The following is a 25629-nucleotide window of genomic DNA, read 5'->3' on the forward strand; positions in this document are numbered from 1 at the left end:
GTTGAATCTGCTACTGTCAAAAACTCACTTGTGTTTTGTGTCATGTATTTGCATGATTGCATGTTCAAATGTCTAATTATTTAATCTCTTTGTTTAATTTAATTGGTCACGGAGTTAAAAATCAAATGGTTAATTATTATGAATTGTTAATATAAACTTTGGTTTTGATGCAAAAGCCAAAGACTAAGGCCAAAACACAAATTAATAATAAAAAAAGGCTATTCCATCTCTGCCACTATGATGTCACAAAGATATTCTAGAACTAGAATATATGGAACTCCTGAGACTTCAGTCTTGAGATGAGAAGACTGCATACATTTACTAAAGACCAAAAGCTGGTAAAAATATATATATACATATCTATAAAATGGAGAACATCAGTCCCACAGTCTTGAACGTGTTTGATGAAGCACGTTTACTGGGTGAACATACTGACTTGATCATCAGGGCAAATGACAGAGAGTTTCAAGTGCACAAGATCATCTTGTGTGGCTGCAGCCCTTATTTTAGGTGAGCAGAAGCATTTAAACTGCAACTGTGTACAGAGTATCTACCTAGAAAAAATTATAATTATATAGGCCTACATAATTTTCATCAGTTTGCATCATACTGTTAAAACTGTCTAAGATGTCTAATGCATATTTTAAATGAATAGAAATTAATGAGTGTTTTAGCAGAACACAGGATATTACTACAGTATTTAGATAAAAATGTTTCTTGAAATTAAATTCTTAATTTTAATGGAATTATACGAATGTTTATGAGTTTACGCAGCATGTTGAATTCAATATATGACAACAATCTGTTACAAATTAATCAATCTGTGAAATACCATTCATTGAAGCAGCATTTATTTTAAAGCAATAGGTTTTTCTAGTCTACTTGTGAAAACTGATTTGTAAAGGTTAAATTGTAAATAATATATTTCTTAATGTGTGAAACAAAAATACTTATCAATAATGCCTATATTTCTTTTTCAAAATTGTTTGCAGGGTTCTTTTCTCCGCTAATTGGACCAGAATACCGGAACATTTCTATGATATTCCAGGATTGTCCCGAAACATCATGTCTCTTATTATTCAGTACGCGTACACAGCATCTGTCCTGATTACGGAGGAGAATGTGCTGGAGCTCTTGGTGGCGGCTGATCAGTTCTTAGTCTCGGGTCTTGTAGATGCCTGCTGTCAGTTCCTGGAGTCACGCTTACGTCCGGAGAACTGCGTCGGCATCCGCATGTTCACAGAGGATTTCCACTCCTGCTCAAAGCTCTGCCGTAAAGCAAAGCTCTACATCCTGCAGCACTTTGAGGAGGTTCTGCAAGTATCTGAGGAGTTCCTGGAGCTCTCACTGGAACAGCTCGAGGAGATCATTGAGAAGGATGAGCTGAATGTCAAACAGGAGGAGCTGGTTTTTGAAGCCATGCTCCACTGGATTGATTACGCTCCAGAAAGCAGGAGGAAACACATCACCATACTTCTGCCAAAGGTAAAACAGCAGAGCTATCTTTCAACAGTCTGCACTGTTTTGTTTTTTTAGTTAAAAAAAAAAAAATTATAGTATGTTTGCCTTGTTTTCAATAACAAATATCTAAAAAGTCTTAAATCAAGATACATTTACTTGAGAAGGACAGTGACTTAAGATACTAACTCTTGTGTATTAAACAATATAAATTAATAACAAAATTAAGTGAGTTTACACCTTTTTATCAATGTATTAAATTAGTTTTGTTCTTGTTTTCTGTTTAATTTTAGTTTTAGTAATTTTTTGTGTGTTTTTGTAATTCTTATTAATATATTTTTTATAATCTATTTGAAAAAAATTGTGTTTATTTATATAGTTTTTAATTTTAAATTAGTTTTTAATTTATATTTATTTTATAAATTAGTTTTATTAAATTGAGTTTTATTGTTATTTCAGTACATCAAATTAAATTAAATGAAATTGCGAATGCATTCGATGTTCCCTTCACAGCTGGGAAAAAAATATATTTTATTTTATTTCAGGTCTAGTTTATTTTACTTTGGGTAAAAAAATAATACTTTTGAAAAAAGTTTTCTTGAGATATTTTTCTTATTTTAAGCATAAACATGCATAATAATTATATATTTTTCAGAAAACAAGACTTAATATCTTAAATCATTTCTCTTTGTATGTATCTTAATTTTATAAAGTTTAAATATTTTTTCTAGAAACAAGACAAAAAATATAATATTTTGTAATGGTGCAAGCACTTTGAACACCATATCAACTGCCTAATAACAATCTAGCAATTCTTTTCACTGTGCTTCAGGTTCGAATGGGATTGATGACATCAGACTACTTCATCAATAATGTAAAGAGCAATGCATTGGTGATGGAGAATGAAGCCTGCATGCCTCTCATCATCAATGCAATGAAGGCTTTGTTTGAATTTGACATGGATTTACATGGACCCATCAGCTTAGAGCTCATTCATCAACTGACACGCCCACGTCTGCCCTCTGCGATCCTATTGGCCATCGGAGGATGGAGCAACGGCAATCCCTCCAATGTGATCGAGGCATATGATGCAAAAGCAGACCGCTGGGTCAGTGTGACTCTTGAGGATGAGCGTCCCAGAGCCTATCATGGCACAGCCGTCCTGGATGAGTTCGTCTACTGTGTTGGTGGTTATGACAGTGTGGAGTATTTCAACAGTGTGAGGAAGCTCAATCTAATCACTCAAACTTGGCATGAGGTGAGAAATGTTGTAGGTCAACCGGTAACTTTAATTTAGCTTCCTTCAAAAAAAAACAAATGGTGAAATGATGGGTATCAGATTGTACTTCGATATGAACCACAGAACTGAAAGAAATTGGTCTAAATACATTTTTGTTTCCCAAAAATGATTGTAGTTTCAGATATAATATATAAAGTTTTATTCAATTGTATTTCAGAGATAAAAAAAAAAAAATGTATTTGTATTTTTGGCATTTCAATTTATATATAGATATAAATTATTATTTTTAAATGTTCAATTTTACCTACTTTAGTAGATCAATTTAAACTTAGAAATTAAGAAGTGTTGCTTTGGAAACTAACTAAAATAAGTTTAAGGGTTAATTTATTTTATAAATTAATGTCTTTTCCAACTTCCAATCTCTTTATTTTATTTCATGCAATAAAATGCCATGCACTTTTTTGTAAGGGTTAAGTTTAAGTTAACTATAATAACCCTGATAATATAAATGTTTGGACCATAACAATCATAATTATCCTCAATGATTCTGTCAAAAAAAATTTTTTTTTTAAGCTCATTTATATTTATTTAAAAGTCCATCAAAAATCATGGTAATATCATTGTACTTTATTGCAACTGATTAAAGAGAACAATGAAATAGTGTATTGATGTATGCACTGACTTATATGAAAAAAAAAAAACGGTAAAACCATGTTGTTGTAGGTGGCTCCCATGTATGAACGGCGATGCTATGTTAGTGTTGCTGCTCTGGATGGGTTCATTTATGCTATCGGTGGCTTTGATGGACATGGACGGCTCAAATCAGCAGAACGCTATGATCCTGACACCAACCAGTGGACACTGACCGCATCCATGAACGAACGGAGGAGTGATGCCAGCGCCACATCACTGCACGGCAGGGTAAGAACACGCACCTGTGTCCTGTACAGCAGGACTGGTGAAATGGAGAAAACGGGACTATACCATAAGAGTACCTTTAAATAAGAAAGAGAACATTGTATGAAATATACTGAGGGTCGTAAACACAATCTATAACAGCTTTGTGAAAGGCTTTAGTAACGAACAGCATGTGTATTATATTTGTGTGTGTTTGGCAGGTTTATATCTGTGGAGGTTTTACTGGGACAGAGTGTCTCTTCTCAGCTGAAAGCTTTAACCCTGACACAAACCAGTGGACTCTCGTCGCTCCCATGAGAAGCCGGCGCAGTGGTGTCGGTGTGATCGCTTACGGGGATCTAGTTTATGCTGTGAGTATTAAACACAGGCATCACTGCTATTTTGAAATCATTGACATTCTATTTTAGCTTTGATTCATATTTTGCAATTAATTTTGAAAACATTTATAGATTTATTTTAGCTTATTTAGCCAATTAGTTTTTGTCATTCTTTAATTTTTTTTGTTATTTAAATATGTCTATAGTAGCATATGCTTCTTTGTATCATTTTAGAACACAGCTTATGCATTTAAAAAAAGTTGTATTTTTTTGTACATAATTTTAGTACAAGTTAAACTAAATTGTTTTGTCAATATGGTTTTAATATTTTTTTTTTTTTCAAATTTTAGTTTATTTTACTACACCAAGTTAAACTAAATGAAAATGAGAAATGGTGCTTTGCTGAACTATCTGAAATCATTTGTTAAGTATTTGGTTTCAAGAACAATTTTTAAATAGGGTAATAACCCTTGCACACCTACAGAATCATGGAAGCAGTCATAGTTTAAAGATTGTTTTGTGTCTATGTAAATGCATGCATGAAAATTCACAGAATGCATATTTTAAAGGTTGGTGGTTTTGATGGTGCCAACCGTTTGCGGACCGCAGAAACCTACAACCCACAGACTAACATCTGGTGTGATATAGCATCAATGTACAATCCACGCAGTAACTTTGGCATTGAGGTGAGTGGCCAGTTATTATGTGTATTTGCTGAAACTATGAAATCACATTACAATAAGTATTTGGTAATTATGAATTCAGGGAATCTATATTGGTCCCATATTGACAGCCATTGGAAAATTGGATCTAAAAAAAAAAAAACTCCAGAAGGTTTAATGGAAATCAGAATGAATCAATATTGGAAAGTTTGTTGGATTATGAAGACATCTTCCTAATCTCAATAGTCAAGAAACTCTACATTGTATATTATTGGGTTTCACTAAAGTGATTCATCATTTAGTCATATTAAGGTAAATACTCTGACTTAACATTATTTAATTTCCTTTATACCTTCTTCAAAATCTAGGTAGTTGATGATCAGTTGTTTGCTGTCGGAGGGTTTAATGGACTCAGCACAACGTCTGATGTGGAGTGCTACGATGAGAAGACAAATGAATGGTAACATTCACAAACACAATCTCAAATCATTTGACACTGCATGAGCTAATGAGACCTAATTGCACGAAGAAAAAAATATATATATCACTCAATGAAAGTGTAGAGTATTTTTCTTTGCATTCTCAGCCTCTGTTTTTCACACAGGTTTGATGCAAATGAAATGGCCATTTTCCGCAGTGCTCTCAGTTGTTGCATTATATCAGGATTGCCTAACATGGCACAGTATGCTGCCCAGCGAGACGCAGTCCAGATACAAGATGAGTCTGACAGTGAATGACCTGCTTCCAGCACCATTCGTACCTTTCACAGCACCGGTGATGTCACACATGAATAAATGCAATCAAAAAAAAAAAAAAAAAAATTAATAATTGTATTCTGAGTGTTAATCTTCCTGTCAGATATGGTGTTGTTCAGAAGATTGTAGGTTCAAATCCTTCAAGTGTAAAAATAATTCTCAGTTGTTGTCCCATTAGGACTGTTCCTGTATTATTGAACTAAATTGCTTTGGATAAAAGCTTCTAAATTACAACAAAATCTGAATCTTAACATATTGATAAAAACGACAGTAAATGACTAAAAATGCAGTGTCTAATATTGGGAATAATGTTTAGTAAAATGTTTTGTTTTCATGAACGGTTTAATAATCACTGTAAACGACACCGTGAATACATGTCATTTTTTATATATCTGATTACATATCTTGTATGATTGATTTAGCTCCTAAATAATCAGCAATGTTTTTATTACTGTATGACTTCTGAAAACAATCAAGAGTGCACCAGTTGTACTGAATGTGTGTGTAACTTAGTAATTTATTTATTCATAAAAACATATTATGATACTTGTACGTTTAGCGCCATCTAGTGTTTAGAATATTACAGTGCCTTGTCATTGTTTTGGTTCCGACTGACGTCGCTTCCTGAATTTTAAATAGTGCGAAAAAAAAAAAAACCAAAAGTTTATTTTTTAGGTAGCCTACTCTGTCCAAAGGGAAGTGAAGAGGATACCCTGTGTGTGTGTGTGTGTGTGTGTGTGTGTGTGAGAATTATTAATGTGAGCAAAGGCTCAGGGGAGGGCAGGGCCTAAAAAAAAAAAAAAAAAAAAAAAAAAAAAAAAAAAAAAAAAAAAAAAAAAAAAGTGCAATAACTAAGTTAAGTTAGTAAAAGAGCTCCAACTTACCTTAAAGAAAAGGAAAGGAAAATAGTAAACTTCCCTCTCCTCCCTCGCTATACAAAAACAGAGGCAACAAAACACAACAGAAAAAGAAAGAGGCGCACACAGACTATTATTTAAAATCACTTGAGACAAAAGAACCACAATACCTTTTGCTCAGCCACAACCTGGAACATTATTCACTAACAGTCCATGCAGAAACAAGAACTAGCCACTGCTAAACACAACTATTATCTCTGCCTGAAAAGCTAGCACTAGGTTCAGTCTGGAGCAGGGGAGAAGTGTGTCTCCAAGCAGAGTCTGAACTGCCCTGATATCCTCTTGGTCTTCAGGCAATATCTCACAAACGAGCTACAGGTGGTGATGATTTGCCCTGAGGAGAAGCAGAGAGAGAGAGAGAGAATGAGGGAGAGACAGATCAAAAGCACAAAAAGTGCATTTAACCATGATATAACCATAATATGATGTTTAACCTGTTAACAACAATAAAACAAATTCATGAACAATAATGGTATTAAAATAATAAATATACGTCCAATATATAGTGCATAGTGCAATAATGTTTTCTGTAAATAATTAAATGTACAGCAAATAAGTGATTACATTTTTTAATCGTGATGTATTTTGGTTTAACATGTACTTCTGTGTATTTATTTGCATTATATTCAAAATTGATGTACATTCTCATAGTGTATAAATCTGCTAATTATCCACAGACTGTCTATTCATGTATTCTGATACATTTAATGAATTAACTTCCATGCATTTTAACTCGAAATGGTAAATAAATAGGAAACATGTTATTTATTAAACTTTGTGTCAATTCCTCAGTGAAATGGGCGCATTAAAAGAGCCAATCGGCTAATGCAAAAATGTACGGAATTCTTCTATGACCTCATCGTTCCTGGTAATCTTTCGTTTATGACTAAAATACTATTTTAAAGAACTGTTATACCAGACATGATTTAATAATCCTTAAAAGACTGCTTTAAGTTACATTGTAAAAACATAATGCAGTAATGCACTTGAGCCTGGAGGTGGAGCTGCACTCCAAGACCCACAGAGCCCAGAAGCAGAGCTGCACCACAGGATCCACTGTGCATTATTCTAATGTCATTTGCATAAGCAAATAAATTAAATGTATAAATACATATTAATGGACTAAAATTAGTCTAAAATAAACAATGATCCTTAATACACTTTACAGAAGGACCAAAATATGGAATGTTTGCTTTTCATAAAATAATAAATAATATTTTCTGAAAGCAAACCATGAGGTGATTTCAGTTTATTTTTATAAACTGAGTTACAATTTGAAATTATTGTTGTGGCAACATATAATGCAGATGCTGTGCATATATATTATGTTATGTGAACTTTATTCCAATGGTCTCTTATTTCCGATCAATGGTAGAGATGATGGTGAATGAAGAGAAGGAGTGTGACACTGATCTGGTGTGTAAAAATGTTGAGGAGCTGTACGATCACATCGGGCTCTGGAACTGGAACTAGTGGAGCAGAGTTTGACCCCGGCCCGTGCTGAGACCCTATCAGAGCCAGGCAGTCAACTCGATGCTGAGGAGAGAAAAATACAAAAGCAGCAGCTCTCAAAGTTCAGGAATGTTCTACCAATGTTTTTTTTTACATTATCTTTGTTGTAGGTCACAATTTGTAACAAAAAACTCTTTTACAATCCCTACACTGGATGGTATTCTTTTTCTGCTTGGAGCAAAGCATACTGAGACTGTAGTTAAAATAGATGTGCATGGACTTTCTAATCTAAAAATATTAACATAAGTGCATAAGTCATTGTTTACATTCCCTTCAGCTTGATTATTGAGTTTCCTCTGGCTGCAGTGGACTGGCCTGGTGGGATCCTTGCTGATGAGATGGGGCTTGGGAACATATGGAAGTATTGTCCTTTATTCTTTGTAACACCCAGCAAAACCTGGAGCATGTGTGCTCACTTTAACAGTGGTAAATTTAAGATTATGTAATAATTTCAGTAACACTTTACAACAAAGTCCAATTAATTAATGGCACCTGCAAAGATAGTCAGTGGCCCCAGATGATTATTGTTTATATTCATTGCATGCTAAAACCATCACACTGTGTATCCTTAGAAAGATTTATCAATTAGACATTTTTGACATTTTGTATAGAATAGCTAACTTATTCATATTCAGTCAGATCTGCTCCAGTTTGTTTGAGTTCAGAGTTCTTTACTAAAAGTGTGTATTAGGACATCTATTAACTTTTGTTTGAACTTTCCAGAAATGACACTTTTTGTTTTCCTCTTATGTCTCTGTCCTCTCCGGAACGATCTGTGAATTACTTTGTCCCTCCTCCACCATTAGAGAGGCAACGAACCATGAAACATGAGGTGAGGCCCAAGGAGAAGATCATTTATCCAGGTAAAAATGTTTTTACTAAACAAGGACATGTTCCCGGATCAGCATCCTCATTGGTCCTGGAGCAGCATTTCTATCAGCCATGTTTTATTAACATGTCATCTCATTCACACTTCCTCTCTCAGAGTGCTGGTAAGAACCAACTAGAGAGCAACTATTGCAATTTACTTCATTTGACTGGTGGTTAGGACTTTGATTCTATTTTGCATTGTTTATTAAAAATTCATTTGTTATTAACAATAATGTCTAAAAACTGTGTATTTCGGATGCTTTTATGAATGGAAAGTTCCAAATAACATTTTGTAACATTATAAATGTATTTACTGTCACTTTTGATCTGTATAATCTAATTCAAAATGGATGAAAAAAAGGGAAGTTTTCCTCACTAAATACATGGAATTATATTTTCAAATCATGCATTTTATGTATTTACACGCACCAGTCTAACAATATATAGTAATACATGTTATGGCCCATTCATAGCAAGAGCTGTAACTATAGAGATATCGATATCACTTTACAGTAAGATTCATTAGTTAAGATTAGTTAACTACTTTAATTTATATGAACTAAGAATGAACGATACTTATACAGCATTTTGTAATCTTAGTTGATACTAATTTCAGCATTTACTAATGCATTATTAAAATCAAAAGTTACGCTTGTTAACATTAGTTAATGCGCTATAAATTAGTATGAACAATAATGAACGACTGACTTTCATTAACTAACATTAAAAAGATGAATAAATACTGTAATAAATGTATTGTTAATTGTTTAATACATTAACCACACTAATGCATGATAATGTTGTTTATTAGACATTTTTATCATTCATTAGCATTGAAAATGCTTCCAATAAAATAATTGCTCTGTTTTGTTATTGTTAAAGGAGTAGTTCACTTTCAAAATAAAAATTCTGTTATCATTTACTCACCCCCCACTTGTTCCAAACTTGTATGAGTTTCTTTCTTCTGTTTAACACAAAAGAAGATATTTAAAAAAAAAATGTTGTGGTTCTGAACGGTTGATTAGCACTATTGACTTCCATAGTATTATTATTATTTTTTTTTCTACTATGGAAGTCAATGAAGCTCATCAACTGTTCGTGTCCCAACATTTTTCAAAATATCTTCTTTAATGTTCAACAGAATAAAAAAACTCATACAGGTTTGGACCAAGTAAATGATGACAGAATTTTCATCCTGAATGTGAATTACTCCTTTAAGTGTGAACTTCCCAGTGCTCATAGAATTAGAACAATTATCAAAACTTATAGTTATTGGTGTGAATGTGAATTTTTAAGGTGTATCAGGGTGTAAAGAGACACGGTTTCATCACCACTTATCTCGATATGTTGACATCCCCTGCAGCAGCAAAGACGGATCCTGCTTTATTTAGACATTTAATATGTATTTTACAATCTATGTCAAATACAACTGTACTGTGACCATGTGTCATTTTCAGGTCAGGTCAGACTTGTAGATTCTCTGTAATCTCTTTCCCCTGTAGGATAGCCTCTCCACGAAGGTCGAGGCTGTTGTTCGAGCCTTAAAGCAAATTCAGATGACCGACGTGGGAGCCAAGTCTCTTGTGTTCTCCACGGTAACACTCTCATTAAATGAGTAACAACATCAAACACCAGACTACAGCTCTTAACCTTTGACCTTACATATACGCCTCTCTTTTCAGTGGCAGGGCATCCTGGACATCATTGCGAAAGCCCTTTTCAAAAACTACATGAAGTTTGCGCAGATTAACGGAATTAAAAAATTTCAAGTTTGTGTAATGAAACAAAATGTTGTTCTTATGAAGGATTTTTCCCTCTTTCTTTTCTGTAATTACTTAAATATCTTATAAGATTAGTATATCCAGCAACAATTAATTGGTCTGAATATAATATAAAATGTAAAATGATGACTGTTGCATTAATTTGTAGAATAACCTGAGTGCTACTAAATATATATTTCAAGGAATAGTTCACCCAAAAATGTTCACCCTCAGGCCATTCAAGATGTAGATGAGTTTGTTTCTTCATCTAAACATTTGGAGAAATGTAACATTGCATCACTTCCTCAGCAATGGATGCTCTGCAGTGAATGGGTGCCGTCAGAATGAGAGTCCAAACAGATTATAAAAACATCACAATAATTTACAATTAATCCACACGACTCTAGTCTATCAATGAATGTCTTGTGAAGCAAGAAAGCTGCTTGTTTGTAAGAAACAATCCATTATTAAGACATTTTAACTTTAAACCATAATTTAATAAAAGTCCATAATGCATTATAACATTCCTCCAAGGAAAAGTGCATCTCACATCAAAATCCACTCCAGTATTTGTTTAGAACTGTTTTGGACTGTTTTCTATTATAAGCAGTGCTTGATATGTGCATATTTTTCTCCTGATTCAGATGAGACCATTTTTTCTGATGCAAGCGATGCTTAAAACAGCAGAAAAGAGCTGAGTCCTTGACACACAAAGAGGAAATTTAAATTAAACTAGTTCAGGTATGTTTCTCCCACTATAACTATCCCTGTACCAATTTACTGGTTTAAAAGAAAACTCATCAACACAGAAAAAAAACTGCATTTGTCAAGCCACTTAATGTAATCTTTAAATACATAGTAATAGTATACTCAAGTATTGTGTAGATTTCCTTTGTTTACTGAAAATGGCCTTGACTAAACTGTTTCAAACCAACATCTTCTCCAGTCATATTTCCACGTCTATGAAGCAATCGGAGGCCTCCGTGTTTACAGTAGCAGACCTGCCCGAGCTGTTAACTTAGAGTAAATGTCTCTCCAGACCTGCCAGTCCAGAGGCCAGTAATGTGAACACAACACTAACACCAGCCAGGAGACGAGCTGCTCTCCTGCTCTCCTTTATGTTTGCTTTGCACATTCCCTTTTGCTCTGTCCAATGATCCCATTTATTCATTATACTCAATGTGAAAAAGAAATCACAGTTTAATGTACCATATACACAGTCTCGGTCCTGTATCTCTGTGTGTTTTCTAGACTGATATATAGTGGGTGTAATTTTTATCAATCCCATCTTGTGCATAAACAAGAGATTTTTAATATGATTTTAATGAACCAAATTGAAATTAGAATGCATTTCTAATGATGTACAATGCATTGGTTTTAACGTTAGCACTCATGTATTTGTGATTGATCGATCAAACCAGTAATCACAGTATGTCAGTCTGTGCTGTAAAGTCAATTAAAAAAACACATTATGTTACATTTTATTGGAATTATGCCCTTGTTTATTTTTTTATCTAAATGCATTTTATGATGTTTTGGAAGGAAATTGCTTGATTTTACAGCAATCATCTTCCGTTCAGACTGTCTTTTCAGTGGATTGTCTGAAGAAAGTTTTGAGCATTTATCTGGTGCTATTTGCAAAACAAAAGACACGTGATTCAGTGTCCATAAAACTCATCCAATAAAGAGCACTTGTAAAAAGGAAAACCAGAAAGTAAAAGGAAAGAGACTTTCTTTGTCCTAGAATAGACAAGGGCAGAGGAGGAAACTGAACTCTTTCTGTCAAGCTGGACTAAAATGCCAAATATCGTTCATGTTAAGTTATTATAACCCAAATACAGTATTGCATATCTTCATTGAAAAAAAAGAAAAAAAGATTTGTCAACAGAGGAATTAACCAAAAATAAATATTCCATTTACAAGAAGAAATGCATTTTATTGTATATTTCATTAGAATTTTGTGTAGTTTGCAATGTAAAAAATTAATTTTTCAGGGAAATGCTTAGCAGACTTATCATTTTTTTAAATCCCCTGAAAATGGATTGATTGCAATGCCATCGCTTTGCATTTTGGCATCTAACATTTGAAAATCTCCCTCACAAGGTTGAAGTACTGACTTCCTTCTCTGTCCAATCAGTCTTAAAGACATCAACTCTATGGCTAAGGTGTCAGTGAACTGCCCTTGACTCACTGTGACGGGATTTCTTTTCAAACAAGTCATTGGGGTTCCCGAAACAGTAAAGCGTTTGCCATGCCCTTTAAAAACCTATACAGACAAAAGAGAGAGATAAAACGAAACACCGCCCCTGTACCTCCAATCCGTTTGCATGACAAACATACTCAGTACAGTGCGCCGTCTGCTAAGTGGGTTGTCTTGTCGGTAGTATTTTTTTTCTACTTTTGCCTGAACTACTTTTGGTTGGTGTAACCTTGGACTCCCCGCAACTTGTCCTATTCATGTGTGGAATCTCATTGTTGGTGTGGACATCATTCAAGCTGGTGTTCCAAAGCAACTGGAGGTTCCCACTTCATTAGAGCTGTGATTCGGAGGGCTGGAGAGAGCGCAAGCACTACGTCTGACTCTGACGCCAGTCAAAGTGATAACCAGAAAGATTTGGCTGAAGGGCCGAAGACAAAACTACATTTGAGGAGAGAAGAATCCAGAAAGGCATTAAGGATGACACCTGCTACACTGGCACTGACATGGTCTTTGCTCTCTATATGGACAGTAATTTCTGCTGTGCAGATTGAAGAAGCTGGTAAGTCTGATTAAACACATGCAAAGAGAAATATTCAAGTGCATGACTTTATTGTTACATGCACGTAAACCAGTTTGAATTTGTGATGTACCTGTTGGCAAATTTATTATAATAAACCTAAAATTAGATTTTAAATGTCTTCCATGCATTGTTTTACATTTTATCGCATTACAGCATCTACCACGGCACTGCAAGTAATATATTGTGTGTGTATAAATTAATATATATATATATATATATATATATATATATATATATATATATATATATATATATATATATATATATATATATATATATATATATATATATATATATATATATATATATATATATATATATTAATATATTAATATTATATATAAAATATAAATTAATTGCAGTGCAATGGTATATATAAAATAATGCAAATATACTATTTTTTATGTTTTACTTTTTTTATTTTTTTGAACACTAAAGCATGTACCATCCAATATTAAAATATTATTATATGCAAAATGAATACTTAAACATTCTTCATCTCTGTTTTCATCTAGATCTCAATGAAACCGTCAGCTGCACAAATGATCAGATGCAAGTTATCATTCCCAGTTTGATTTTTCTGAACAAGGATCCACCTGTTTACGTATGTTTATTCCATCTATTTCATAAATAATTAAATAAATTGAAACTTTTTTGCTTTTTTATACCATTTTTTTATTTTGCTGATCTCTTTTCAGGTTTGGGATTTGCACTTGAATGATCCTGACTGTCGAGGTGTTGAGGTTGGGAACGACTATGTTTTCAGCATCAAGACAAACCTCACGGACTGCGGCACCATTATGGTAATCCTCATTAACATCGTCAGGCCATTGTGTGTAATCATAAAACCACTTTAGATGATCACAAGGACTAGTTTCCTCCAGCCGACTGTAAACACTTGTTGCATGAAGGCAAACTACAAGATGGGTATCTTTGCCTATTAAACTTAAAAATACAAACAGTAAATTTCTTTATTTTACAATCCTTTCATTGGTTGAAAGGTGATAATGTGCTTTGTTTATGGAATTATGAAACCTTCTAAAAATATAAAGCATAAAATATTATAGCATACTCATAATTATGTGCATTGTAATAAGGGGCAACCATGATGCTTAGATATCCTTTTAAGGAATAATTGAGTTTATTTAATTATTTTTAAATGCACATCATTGTTCATTTCCCTCCAAATTTGCAATCTAGTCCTTTTAGAGCTCGGAGGGGAGGGCACACAGCCATGCAGCTCTAAATTATCCTGATTTATATGGAAATGATTACTGTGTTTTCAGCCATGGTGAAAAGGCCGACCATAATTCAGTGCCGTACTTTATAGTCCTTCTTTTATTCTGCCCTACAGCCAGCCTCAAACAGCGCTAACGCAACCCAGAGGACAAGCTTCACTCTGGCACGGCATAAATCAGTACTTGAGACCATGAGTATCGTTGAGAGCCTCTCTCGGGACTCAGCAGAATATTTCTTGTAAAGCCAGCAAAAGGTTAACGCAGCTTAGAAAGGAGACGAATTCCCTCCTTCTCCCTCTTCAGAAGTTTTACAAGCTTTTTTCATACTTGCTGGTTAAAGTAGGGTGTCTTTGGATTAGAGAAATAAAATCCTTGGATGTAGAAATCAGCTGTTTTTGAGAATTAGAATCTAGATAGGCAGCTTTCTGTCCCTGTACATGCAGGATTGATTTAAACCGAAAAATGTGAGGCGAAGAGCACTAACGTTTGGTCAAGAAGATGCTTGTTTAATGAATCAGGAGGTGTGTTTGTAATGGTCGGGGAAATAAAAGGACAGTAAAGTTTGTTTTACCGGATGTGGTTGGGCACAGTTTAGCCACTTCAATAGCACGTCGTTTCCTAATGTTGACCTTTAACTTCTTACATTTTATTGGCCTGTGAATGTCACTCAGATGTTATTAAACATAACGTAAACCAAAAGTAAAGTTAGACAAGACAAAATATATCAAAAGACTTTCAATGTAAACTCATCAAGATAAATTATTAAATTTAGCTAGCCTAGTCTGTAAGTTTACATCCGTTTGAAGGATATTAGATGTCTGAAGGTTCATTAGCCCATGTGTAGTTAGAATACTTAGAGTTTGAATTGAAGATAGTTTTGAAGTTTGAAGCTTATTTAAACTCATTATTATATGCATTGAGATAGATAGATAGATAGATAGATAGATAGATAGATAGATAGATAGATAGATAGATAGATAGATAGATAGATAGATAGATAGATAGATAGATAGATAGATAGATAGATAGATAGATAGATAGATAGATAGATAGACAGACAGACAGACAGAAAGACAGATAGATAGATACTTATTTACTCAATAATTAAAAGTGTTTCATGTTTTCCTCAGGCATCAGACGATACTCATATCATGTTCACCAACTCGATCCGCAATAATGAAACTGATATCATCACCAGAAGCTACATCAACATCACATTTGGGTGTCGATACCCACTAAACTACATGGTTCAGCAGCAAAACGGGGGGAATCTGGTCAGAGTGGATGTGAGGTGAGCTTCTCTGACATCACCAGTTAATAAAGTCTGCAACTGTTTTTGGTTCAGAGCTCAGTCTGTCTGGGACTGCGGCACTCCATATGTAGTAATGACTTTAATTATCACTATTTTTCCGAGCTTAAAAAAGGCCGAGCCCCTCACTAATCGTTCGTTTGTATGTAAACACAATAAAGGAAGCTAATGGTAACAAAATACTGCTCTGGGGTCCAACTCAAGAGTTTCATTCAATATTCATTGAGCAGACCTTTCAGTCTCTTCAATGAGTCTTTTAACATTCTCTGCCCCGCAGGACAATCACTTTGAACACAGAGGATGGAAATTTCTCAGTCTCCATGCTGCTGTATAAAGACGAAGCATTTCAGGATAAATGGACCACTGTTCCTTCTCTCACACTTGAGGACAACATCTATGTCAAAGTTTACATGGTGTGTGTTGAGCTGAATAGAGGACATTACTCACTACAAGCTACTGCGGGCTTTCATGAAAGCTGCCGTGCATGTTCTTTATGCTGCAGTTGAGAACTGTCTGGCTCTTTGTTTTCAGATGAGCAGAACATTCTATCTATCCATCCATCTGTCTATCCGTCTATACGTCTGTCTGTCTATTGTTTGTTTGTTCGATGTTCTATCTATCTATCTATCTATCTATCTATCTATCTATCTATCTATCTATCTATCTATCTATCTATCTATCTATCTATCTATCTATCTATCTATCTATCTATCTATCTATCTATCTATCTATCTATCTATCTATCATCTATCTATCTCTAATATTCTTTTAGAAAATACTATTTACACTCAGAATGACTAAATTAATGTTGGAAAGATTTCATGTACATAAATCCTGCTAATTACTTTGAATCACAAATTCTACATTCCAGTCAAAATGTACAAATGCACAAAAAATGTACCATATTTTTATTGTAAGACGCTGACACGTATTCTCCATATGAGCAATAATTATTTTCTAACGGAGTCACTTGAAATGTGCTAATGAAGCTTTCCGGGATTTCATCCTACAGATTCCAGCAAATCTTTTTCTGAGAGTGGACAGATGTTGGGCCACACCAACCAGTGACCCTTACAGCAACATTCAGTATATCTTCATCAGGGACAGGTATGGGACATAAGTTTTAGCCTTTGCCTATCAAGCGTTTAATTTTAGTGATTGCTTCATTAGTCTTTTGCTCAGGTTTTAAATGCTTCATTCAGTCATAATTATCAATAGAGGTGTGAAAGGATGTTGTTGAGACATGCTGTTGAAACCATTGCTAAAGGAGCATGCAGCTTTAGTCATGTGACGACCATCAGCAGCCGTATGCTTCAGTTTAACAGCTGTGCTTGTCCTTGACTACCCAAAGAGATTCCCCACCAGGAAAAAAAAAACTATGAAGCATTTAGTTTCTGAGAAGAATAGAGAAAACCTAATTAACTCATTCCCTTGAGTACAAATATCACACTGACTTACATTTCTCTTCACATCAGCTGTCCAGTGTTGTGGGATGACCAGACACTAGCCATGATGAAGAACGGTCAAGGACCAGAAGCTCTGTTCAGGATACAGATGTTCAAGTTTGTTGGAAGCTCCTACACAGATGTTTTCCTGCACTGCAACGTCCAGATCTGTCATAACACAGGAGGAGTGTGCCGGCCTGTGAGTTCCCAAGTCATGCATTGGTTTGATTAAATAAAAAACACAGTAAAAACACTAATATCATTTTCTATTTTAATATATTCCAAAATGTAATTTATTTCTGTGATGCCAAGATGAATTTCAGTCTTCAGTGGCACATGATCCTACAGAAAACGTTCTAATATGCTGATTGTTGCTTCAGAAACCAATCATTTTATTGTAAAAATTTACTGTTGCTGTTTATTATTTTTGTGGAAATAATTTAGCTAAAATTTAGGTAAAATCTTCACCATCACTTTTGATCAAGTTGATGCATCCTTGCTGAATAGAAGTATTAATCTTACTGACCTCAGACTTTTGAACAGTAGTTTAGTAGGTTAGTAAACTTTTCCTTTAGAATGTTGTTTGCATCATAGTAACTTTAAACACTTGGTGCATCACAGAACTGCTCTTCTGAAGATGCATCAGTACGGACACGCAGGGATGTTGCATCATCTCACACTCTATCGTATGGACCAATCAGAAGGCTCAAAACTGACATGGAGAATACTAGCCCCAGTAAGTCTTAGAAACTCTTGTGCCTTCATTAGAGTCACCATACTCACCAAATGTGCTCAACTTATTTGAACATCCCCAGATTCAAATGTGCCTCCTGTGGAAACCTTTGTGTTGGGTGGTCTGCTGTTCATCCTGATTGTCATAACAGGAGTTTTTGGGAAACTCTGGCTCCAGAGCAGGAACTCGTATCCAACCCAAGAGGCCCAGCTCACTCTCTCCAACATGCACCACATCTCAGAGGTGGCCAGCTAACCTGGGATCTCATTTACACAGTGTTGTGTCAAATATGTTCAGTTTGAATGCATTGTCTGCTAACCTATAGTGTATTTTTTTTTTTATAGTAGTTTTTTTGTCTGTTATTGTGAAATAAATAAAAATGCTTTTTGATTTCCTAATGGCTTACTTAATATAGCTACTTTTCAAAATTAGTAAATAAGCCACTTTATGGTTGTGAAGAGTGCAGTTGAACATGCTCAAAGTAAATATGATGATCTACACCTTGCTAGAACACCTGTTTGAACTTGTGGAGAGCTGACTTCATATAGTTAAGCTACATCTAAAAAAAAGAAAAAAAGAAGAAGAATAAGAAAATCAGTGAAGAAAATCTCTGGATCTTGATCTTGGTTTGATATTTTTTAAGCATTTTAATGTATGACTTAAGTTTACAAATAACCTAAATTTTATAGAGAGATTTATATAGAGAGAGTGTATGTAAAATGTGTGTGTGTGTGTGTGTGTGTGTGAGAGAGAGAGAGAGAGAGAGAGAGTGTGTGTGTGTGTGTGTGTGTGTGTGTGTGTGTGTGTGTGTGTGTTTACTGTTTAGTCTCCGCCCTATCTATGGGCCTCTGTTCAGTTCAGTGTACAGTGTGACACAGATTTCAACAGAAACACAGACAGACAGCAGTGAAAACAACATCACTGTCATTATACTCGATTAAATATATTATTTTTTTTTTATTAAATAAATACTTTATTGTCCACATTAAACTACAGAAGATTCGTCACAGATCAACGGTAAGACACTTTAATGTCTGTTTACTTTGAGTAGTTTCCTGACCGGCTCCAAGCGAATAACAGCCCGATCTTCGTTAAAATAGAAAAATATTTATTTTTCCCCTCATACTAGCACGATATCGCTTCGTCAGTGTACAACGTTTATTAATTGCGTTTGTGTTGTTTTCATTAAATCTTGCAGTTCGCGGCTAACCAGCTAATGCTAAAGGCTTTGTGTTTGTCAGTTTACGTCATAATACAAACATAAAGGTGTTTAAGGATGTTTCAATGGCGTTAAATAGTAAATTATTGATATGTAAGAGATCATGACACTGCTGCCAGGTTCATGATTAGAAAGAACAACAAAAGCTGCTTCAAGTTTCATAAGTTTGACTGGATAGTTTAGTGCGTCTGTAAAATTTGATTGCCATCATGTCATATTTGGGAAATATAAGCAACTGTAATTAATGGGGAAAAATGTGTGTGTGTGTATTGTATTGTATTATATATAAGTTATATTAAAATTATTAAAATTTAAACTATTTAATGACCTGTTTTGTCCATAATATTGAGCTCATACTGTAACTGACATATATCTTAAGTATAAACAGTGGCCGTGAATAATAAAATTCAGAATATTTTAAATAACAGCATATCAGGTTTTAAAAATATTTTGTTTTTCTCCACCTCGGTTGTGATAAACTTGTTTTTAATTCTATTGTTTCATAGAATTCATCCCATTTGAAAATTAGGTGAAGTGATTCATTGAAGCGTTAGACTCTGTTGTTGTTGTTGTTGTTGTTTGTTTGTTGGAAAACTGTAGGAAGACATTAGCTTATTACCAACAGGTTTGGTATATTTATTCATTTGTCTTAACAGTTTTTGTTTGCTATAAATGAACCTATAAGAATTCCAACTGGATTGCATTGCTGACCTTTCTGTTAAACTGAAATCACACAATAAAATCCTATCAAATAAGCATCATACATCACAGATCTAAACAAAAATGTCTAATGATATGCTTTGAACCACAAGTTCTCGCACAAAAATGTAACCTATATAATGCCACAAATCTGAACCCCTCTAACACTGGAATCCTGAAGTCATGTCATGTTTGGGGTCATACTGACATGCTGTTAAGCGTGCTGTCTGTTGTAAGACCTTATGAGTGATAGCTTGTGCAACTGTATTCCTTATTGCACATGAGCACTAGATACCAAACACCTAAGTATTCAGAAAACATCCTCAGATGTGTTTTGCTGTTTCAAAAGAAGCCATCACAAGACACTGTGGCAGGCTGACACGCCGGCATTGTACAAAAAGGTTTCGCAATGTTTATGCCCAGCTGGTATTACAAGGGCTATGTTGAAAGTCAGCTTACACCACAGCAGGACAACCCCCCCACCCCCCCACCAGACCCCAGACCTCAACCCGACCAAACTGACTCAGACGGTTTGTATTTAGATCATGCCGGCTGAGTCTAGCTGCACATGTCTAGCCAAGCCCTGTCATGCTGGGGAGAGAGAGAAGCTTCTTGAATGACATTTGGAAGTGTTTCTTTTGAGAGGAAGCCATGCCTGATTCCTATAACATATGGTTCAGAAACAAGGGGTCATGTTCCTCGAAGAACCGTGCAACTTTAGTTGAGAGTTGTGAAATGACAGTGCAATAGTTTAGTAATATGGTAAACATACTTAGAGAGAGCAATGGGGTCTGATTTACAAGCCGTGTAGTGATGATCACAAAGACACCCCACATCTGTGTCAAAATAAGATCGGGTCTAACAATCTCTTTTCTTTTCTTCCACAGTGTTTTGTGTAGCATCTTTGGGTTTGCAATGGAGGAGCTTCATGTTCATTGCTTGAAATGCGTCAACCGCCGATGTATGATTAGACCAGAGCCTAGCATTTCCTGTGATCTCATGGGTTGCCCTCTTGTATGTGGGGCAGTTTTTCCACTCATGCAAACTGAATGAGCACCGCTTGCTCTGTCCGTACGAAAGAGTCCCGTGTCTGAACCGTGGATTTGGATGTCCATTCACGCTAGTCAGGGTCAAAATGGCACACCACCTTGAAACGTGCCCAGCCAGCATTGTGTGTTGCACTATGGAATGGAATCGATGGCCAGTGAGTTATGCAGATTGTAAGTCTTATGATAACTTGATTAAGGAGGTTTGTGACGTGGAGCAGCTCGACATGGCTTTGGCCCTCCAGGATCAGCGAATGTTGCTGGAGTCGCTTAAAGTGGCGACCACTGTGACAAAATCTCTGGAGGAGCAAAATCAGGACAATTCCAGCCCCCAGGATTCAGACCCGGAAAATGAATTTACACAACCTTACACAATTTCAGTGGAAAACAGTAGAAGCTTTGCTGCCACTTTGGACGTTCTCCGTAGTGCGAAAAATATTGACTTGATTGTGGAGAATCTTGATGGTGAGGAACTGAATGGAGGTTGCAACAGTGTCAGGAATGGCGATGGGGACTTCAGCAATGACACAAAGGAAAGTGACACTGATTCAGATTCAGATCTGGGAGCGGTAGGTGGTGCTGACTGTCCTTTTCCAGTAGACCCTGAAGATGAAAGAGATGATTGGCTGGAGAACAGTGGATGTGGTGAATCTTCTGAAGAAGAAGGCGAAATGAATGGTGGGATAGAACTCAGTGGACTTCCTAATGAAGGGAACACTGACAGCCAGGTTAGACTTGAAAGAGTCAATGCCTCTTCAAACGTAAGCCAGGTTTTACCTGATCATTCCATACCTGCTCTAGCACAGGAGCCTGAAATTGCCCACTTGCCCCAACTACCTATTCCTTTTCCCATCCCTGTGCCTAACCTAATGCACAACAATGTTCTGCACCATTTCTCTTTTAGAATTGAGGACCGATGGCTGGAGCGCAAGTTGGAAAATCTCCAAGTACTCAGGGGAATGAACTTGTTTACAATCAATGGGCGAAGAACTCTGTTTTCTAACCCCTATTTATTCAAAGCCAAGATGGAGGACAAGGCTGTGGACACGTCAGACCTTGAGGTGGCAGATGATCCGATGGGTCTTCACAGCATTGACCTCATCACTGCTGCTTTGCTCTTTTGTTTGGGAGACTCACCTGGAGGTAGGGGCATCTCAGACAGTCGCTTTGTAGATGGGTATCGAATTGACTTTGGCACGCAAACCTTCTCCCTCCCTTCTGCCATACTGGCAACCAGCACCATGGTAGGTGACATTGCCTCAGCATCTGCCTGTGACCATGCCAGTCCACAACTCTCCAACCCCATTCCATTTCACACCCTCAGATTAGACCTCGTTCTAGAGTGTGTGGCACGCTATCAGACCAAACAGCGCTCTATGTTCACCTTCGTATGCGGACAGCTGTTTCGCAGAGATGAGTTCTCCTCCCATTTTAAGAATGTCCATGGTGACATACATGCTGGCCTTAATGGTTGGATGGAGCGAAGGTGCCCATTGGCGTACTATGGATGCACCTACTCACAAAGAAGGTTCTGCCCTTCGGTACAAGGATTCAGAATCATCCACGACCGACACCTGAGCTCCTTTGGGGTGCAACCTGGGTTAGCAGCTTATCCCGATGAGCCTCTATCCAAACTGTAACCTGTCAGTCCAGGTCCCACTGTGACCACCTTAGTGACCTTCCTTTTGAGTTACTCCAGCACATTGCAAGCTTCTTGGATGGCTTTAGCCTGTGCCAACTCTCCAGGGTGTCTCACACTATGAGGGATGTGTGTGCCAGTCTTCTTCAATCACGTGGCATGGTGGTCCTGCTCTGGGAGAAGACGAAGCGAGCTGATGGAACCTCATCCTGGCAGATACAAGACAAGGTAATCAAAGAGCCTTCACCTGGTTGTCTTGAAGCACCAAGCATAAAAAGCAATTTTTCACAATCTAATCTTGCTGATGTTTTTCATTTTAGGTGTGGCGCTTCAGTACGGCATTCGAAACTGTGAACGAGTGGAAGTTTGCAGACATTTCCAGCATGGCCGACCACCTCAAGACGTGCAAGTTTAACACCATAACACGGAGAGAAGAGGCTGTCCCACTTCCATGTATGAGTTTCACAAAAGAACTTACAAAAGAGGGACGCTCTATACGTTCAGTGCTTAAACCAGTGATATAGACTGTGAGGATTTCATTTTATAATACACCATGCCTTATGTGTTTAAGTGAACCGTGGGATTTGTTTGGCGACATAATCATTAAAATAAGAGCCTCAACTTAAACCACTTTTAGAAGAGTTGTTTTTGAATAAACGATATCTACCTGCTGTAGTGATGATGGTTGTGCTGTCTTGCACTTTTGATACTGTATATTCAGGCTTTTTTTTTTTTTACAAATGTATTGCTTTGTTGAGATATGTAGCTTTAAACCAGAAACACTGAATTGTTAAATGGTGATGACCAAACGGAAAGCCATTGTCTTCATCTTTGTAATGCAGGAACACACAATACAATTATTTCTGTCATATAGATCAGTGGTCCTCAACTGGTTTTACTTTTGGACCCAAAGTTACATTGAACATGAAATGGTGACCATATACAAATCTGGACGTAACTCGTCTTTACTGTACTCTTGGTCATTTTCTTGTTTATTTTTAACCATACTTAGTTGTCCTCCTTGAGGATGATGTCAAGCAAATTCTCCATTTTGGCATTTGATTCAGTACATAAATTTGTTCCAAAATACAACGTTTGATTAGACATTGTTTAAAAGATATACAAACTGTTTTCTCTTTACAAGTCCATTTATATTACTTCCTACTTATTCATGGCTATATGGCTGACCGTTGATTTTATTTGATCAGTTTCGTTTGACAAACAGAACAGACCTGCAAATTGATAACCACTGATGTAAACTTTATTCACCTGATTTCTCTCATTTAAAAATCTATAAATTACAGTCTTTGATATTTTTAATCAGTTTTTCAGAATAAATACATAATTATTTTTCTGAGATGCATTTATATTATCCAGTTTTAACTGTATAAGACATATACTACTTGATACTGTCACACACTACACTTCCAGTGGTCATCCTGAAATGTAAATGTACTTTCTATTTTGATGGCATGTGCTGAATTATTACTTTTTCAATCTACCTGATTGTGAGTCATTGTTCAAAACCTGCAGGACAGGTATAAGACTGCAGCTGTAGCCTGGTTTTGGTTGCACACGGTACATGTGCAGATTTACTTCTCTGTCTCAGGGGTTTAACATCAAGCATAAGCCATTATAGACAGTTTATCTATGAGAAGCTAGATGCCAGCTTGTGATTTTCTACTTTTATTTGTTGATGGTTTAAAAGTCAAGTTTACAGTTCCTAAAAGTTAAGATTTTTACTGTAACTCTTTTCAGGTGTGCAGTGACAATGTTTCAGATTGCTAACATTTTGAAATGTTGCAATATTTTCATCTGAAAAGAAAACAATTCTCTCAACCTTGTTTAAGGGATTAGATGTGTGATATGTCTTACTGTTTGTGCTTTCTGTGAATTTTGGGTATTACAGTCCTTACATTTGTGTTGATGACAATAGAACAATATTCTGAAACATTTGAGTTATGAATAATCTAATTTTAACATCTTTGAAAACTGAAGAGTTATAAAAATGCTTAAAAATAAATAAATAAATCAATAAATAAATATAAATATATATATATATATATATATAAATATATATAAATAAAAATAATAATTTAACAGAGTTGACATCAGTCCATGGTGCAATGTGTGATCATGTCTTTGTTTGAGTGATTTTTTCCCCCCAAAGGAACCAGATGCATTTATATATTGCATAAAGCCTTATTTTGTTTTTGAACAATTGTGATGTTCTTTATTCATTTAAGTATATTTACTCAGCTTTATATATATATATATGTGGTTTTTAAAGAAGAGTTGTGGAAAGATTAGGTAAAGATTATTAACTGTGGTTTTCATTTTATGAAAGGAAATACAGTTAATTAACTCTCCAACCCCTGATATTTTTGTAATACAGTATTCATATTTGCAAATTCATATGACCTTATAACAGACAAACCTAAATAGTTATTTCACATCAACAGTTGTATCATTATATATATATAGAGAGAGAGAGAGAGTAATGGGTGGATAATGCTTTGCTTCAGTAATTACTTGGAAGTTTTTTAAGAATATAAATAATAAAATGTGCAATGCATATGCATTTAATATTTTAAGTGCATAGGGGTGTCTTTGATTTTACAGATATTTTAAAATAACATTACTATATTTTTGTGTTTGTAAAGTGTTTTACCTCCAGGTGGTGCTGCTATATTCAGAAGCAGAATAGGCTAATAAAATAAGCAGGTCTTTTGCACGTTACATTTCCTGAGAGATACAAATTTGTTAATATAACAATTGATTTGTTTCCTAAGAACAGTGTTTAATGTTAATTAAAGTTGGGTTTGGCTTTTGAGTAGCCTTTATATCACCATTAATGAGGACAAACTTGTATAGACAAATACATTACATCTATTTTTCAGCTTCTATCTCAGAATAATTTCACCTCTGCGCCGAAACATACACATAGACGGTGAAAAACCAAGATGAATGTCCTGAATGGATCCAGGCCTGAGGGGCTGGACTGTGGTCCGGTGGGCTCATCTGCTTCAGTATCCTTAATGGAAATAGGCTTTTACAGCAGTTTTTAGAAAGGTTAAGACAGACAAATACTACACCCAGAACCATCACCACA

At 35.5% G+C, this 25629-nt stretch overlaps 2 protein-coding genes and 1 pseudogene across 2 annotated transcripts; all 3 read left to right on the top strand.

Moving 5' to 3' along the window:
* The first annotated feature begins 365 nt into the window (after positions 1-365).
* On the top strand, positions 366-5385 carry LOC113117610 (kelch-like protein 10). Its single transcript, XM_026286396.1, has 8 exons — positions 366-510; positions 993-1485; positions 2291-2716; positions 3422-3619; positions 3817-3966; positions 4503-4619; positions 4964-5055; positions 5200-5385. Exons 1-8 carry the CDS (start codon positions 368-370, stop codon positions 5330-5332), a joined length of 1752 nt encoding a protein of 583 aa, XP_026142181.1. The 5' UTR covers positions 366-367; the 3' UTR covers positions 5333-5385.
* A 2250-nt stretch (positions 5386-7635) lies between these two features.
* On the top strand, positions 7636-18169 carry LOC113116903 (pancreatic secretory granule membrane major glycoprotein GP2-like). Its single transcript, XM_026285204.1, has 15 exons — positions 7636-7739; positions 8057-8140; positions 8503-8642; positions 10107-10111; positions 10152-10244; positions 10332-10418; positions 13156-13168; positions 13705-13793; positions 13888-13992; positions 15558-15718; positions 16014-16149; positions 16749-16843; positions 17212-17380; positions 17803-17917; positions 17997-18169. The coding sequence occupies exons 1-15, from the start codon at positions 7636-7638 to the stop codon at positions 18167-18169; spliced, it is 1569 nt and encodes a 522-aa protein (XP_026140989.1).
* Positions 18170-18749: 580 nt separating this feature from the next.
* LOC113117611 (F-box only protein 30-like) lies at positions 18750-24686 on the top strand (annotated as a pseudogene).
* The last annotated feature ends 943 nt before the right edge of the window (positions 24687-25629 follow it).

This window comes from Carassius auratus, chromosome 17 (genome assembly GCF_003368295.1).
Source record: "Carassius auratus strain Wakin chromosome 17, ASM336829v1, whole genome shotgun sequence".
Taxonomy (NCBI): Eukaryota; Metazoa; Chordata; class Actinopteri; order Cypriniformes; family Cyprinidae; genus Carassius; species Carassius auratus.

Coding starts and splice junctions, on each gene's coding strand:
- LOC113117610 (XM_026286396.1), top strand. CDS start 368: ATGGAGAACATCAGTCCCACAGTCTTGAACGTGTTTGATGAAGCACGT. Junction 1,486..2,290: donor TCACCATACTTCTGCCAAAG/GTAAAACAGCAG, acceptor ACTGTGCTTCAG/GTTCGAATGGGATTGATGAC. Junction 3,620..3,816: donor CCACATCACTGCACGGCAGG/GTAAGAACACGC, acceptor TGTGTTTGGCAG/GTTTATATCTGTGGAGGTTT.
- LOC113116903 (XM_026285204.1), top strand. CDS start 7,636: ATGGTAGAGATGATGGTGAATGAAGAGAAGGAGTGTGACACTGATCTG. Junction 16,844..17,211: donor TATATCTTCATCAGGGACAG/GTATGGGACATA, acceptor TCTTCACATCAG/CTGTCCAGTGTTGTGGGATG. Junction 17,918..17,996: donor CATGGAGAATACTAGCCCCA/GTAAGTCTTAGA, acceptor GAACATCCCCAG/ATTCAAATGTGCCTCCTGTG.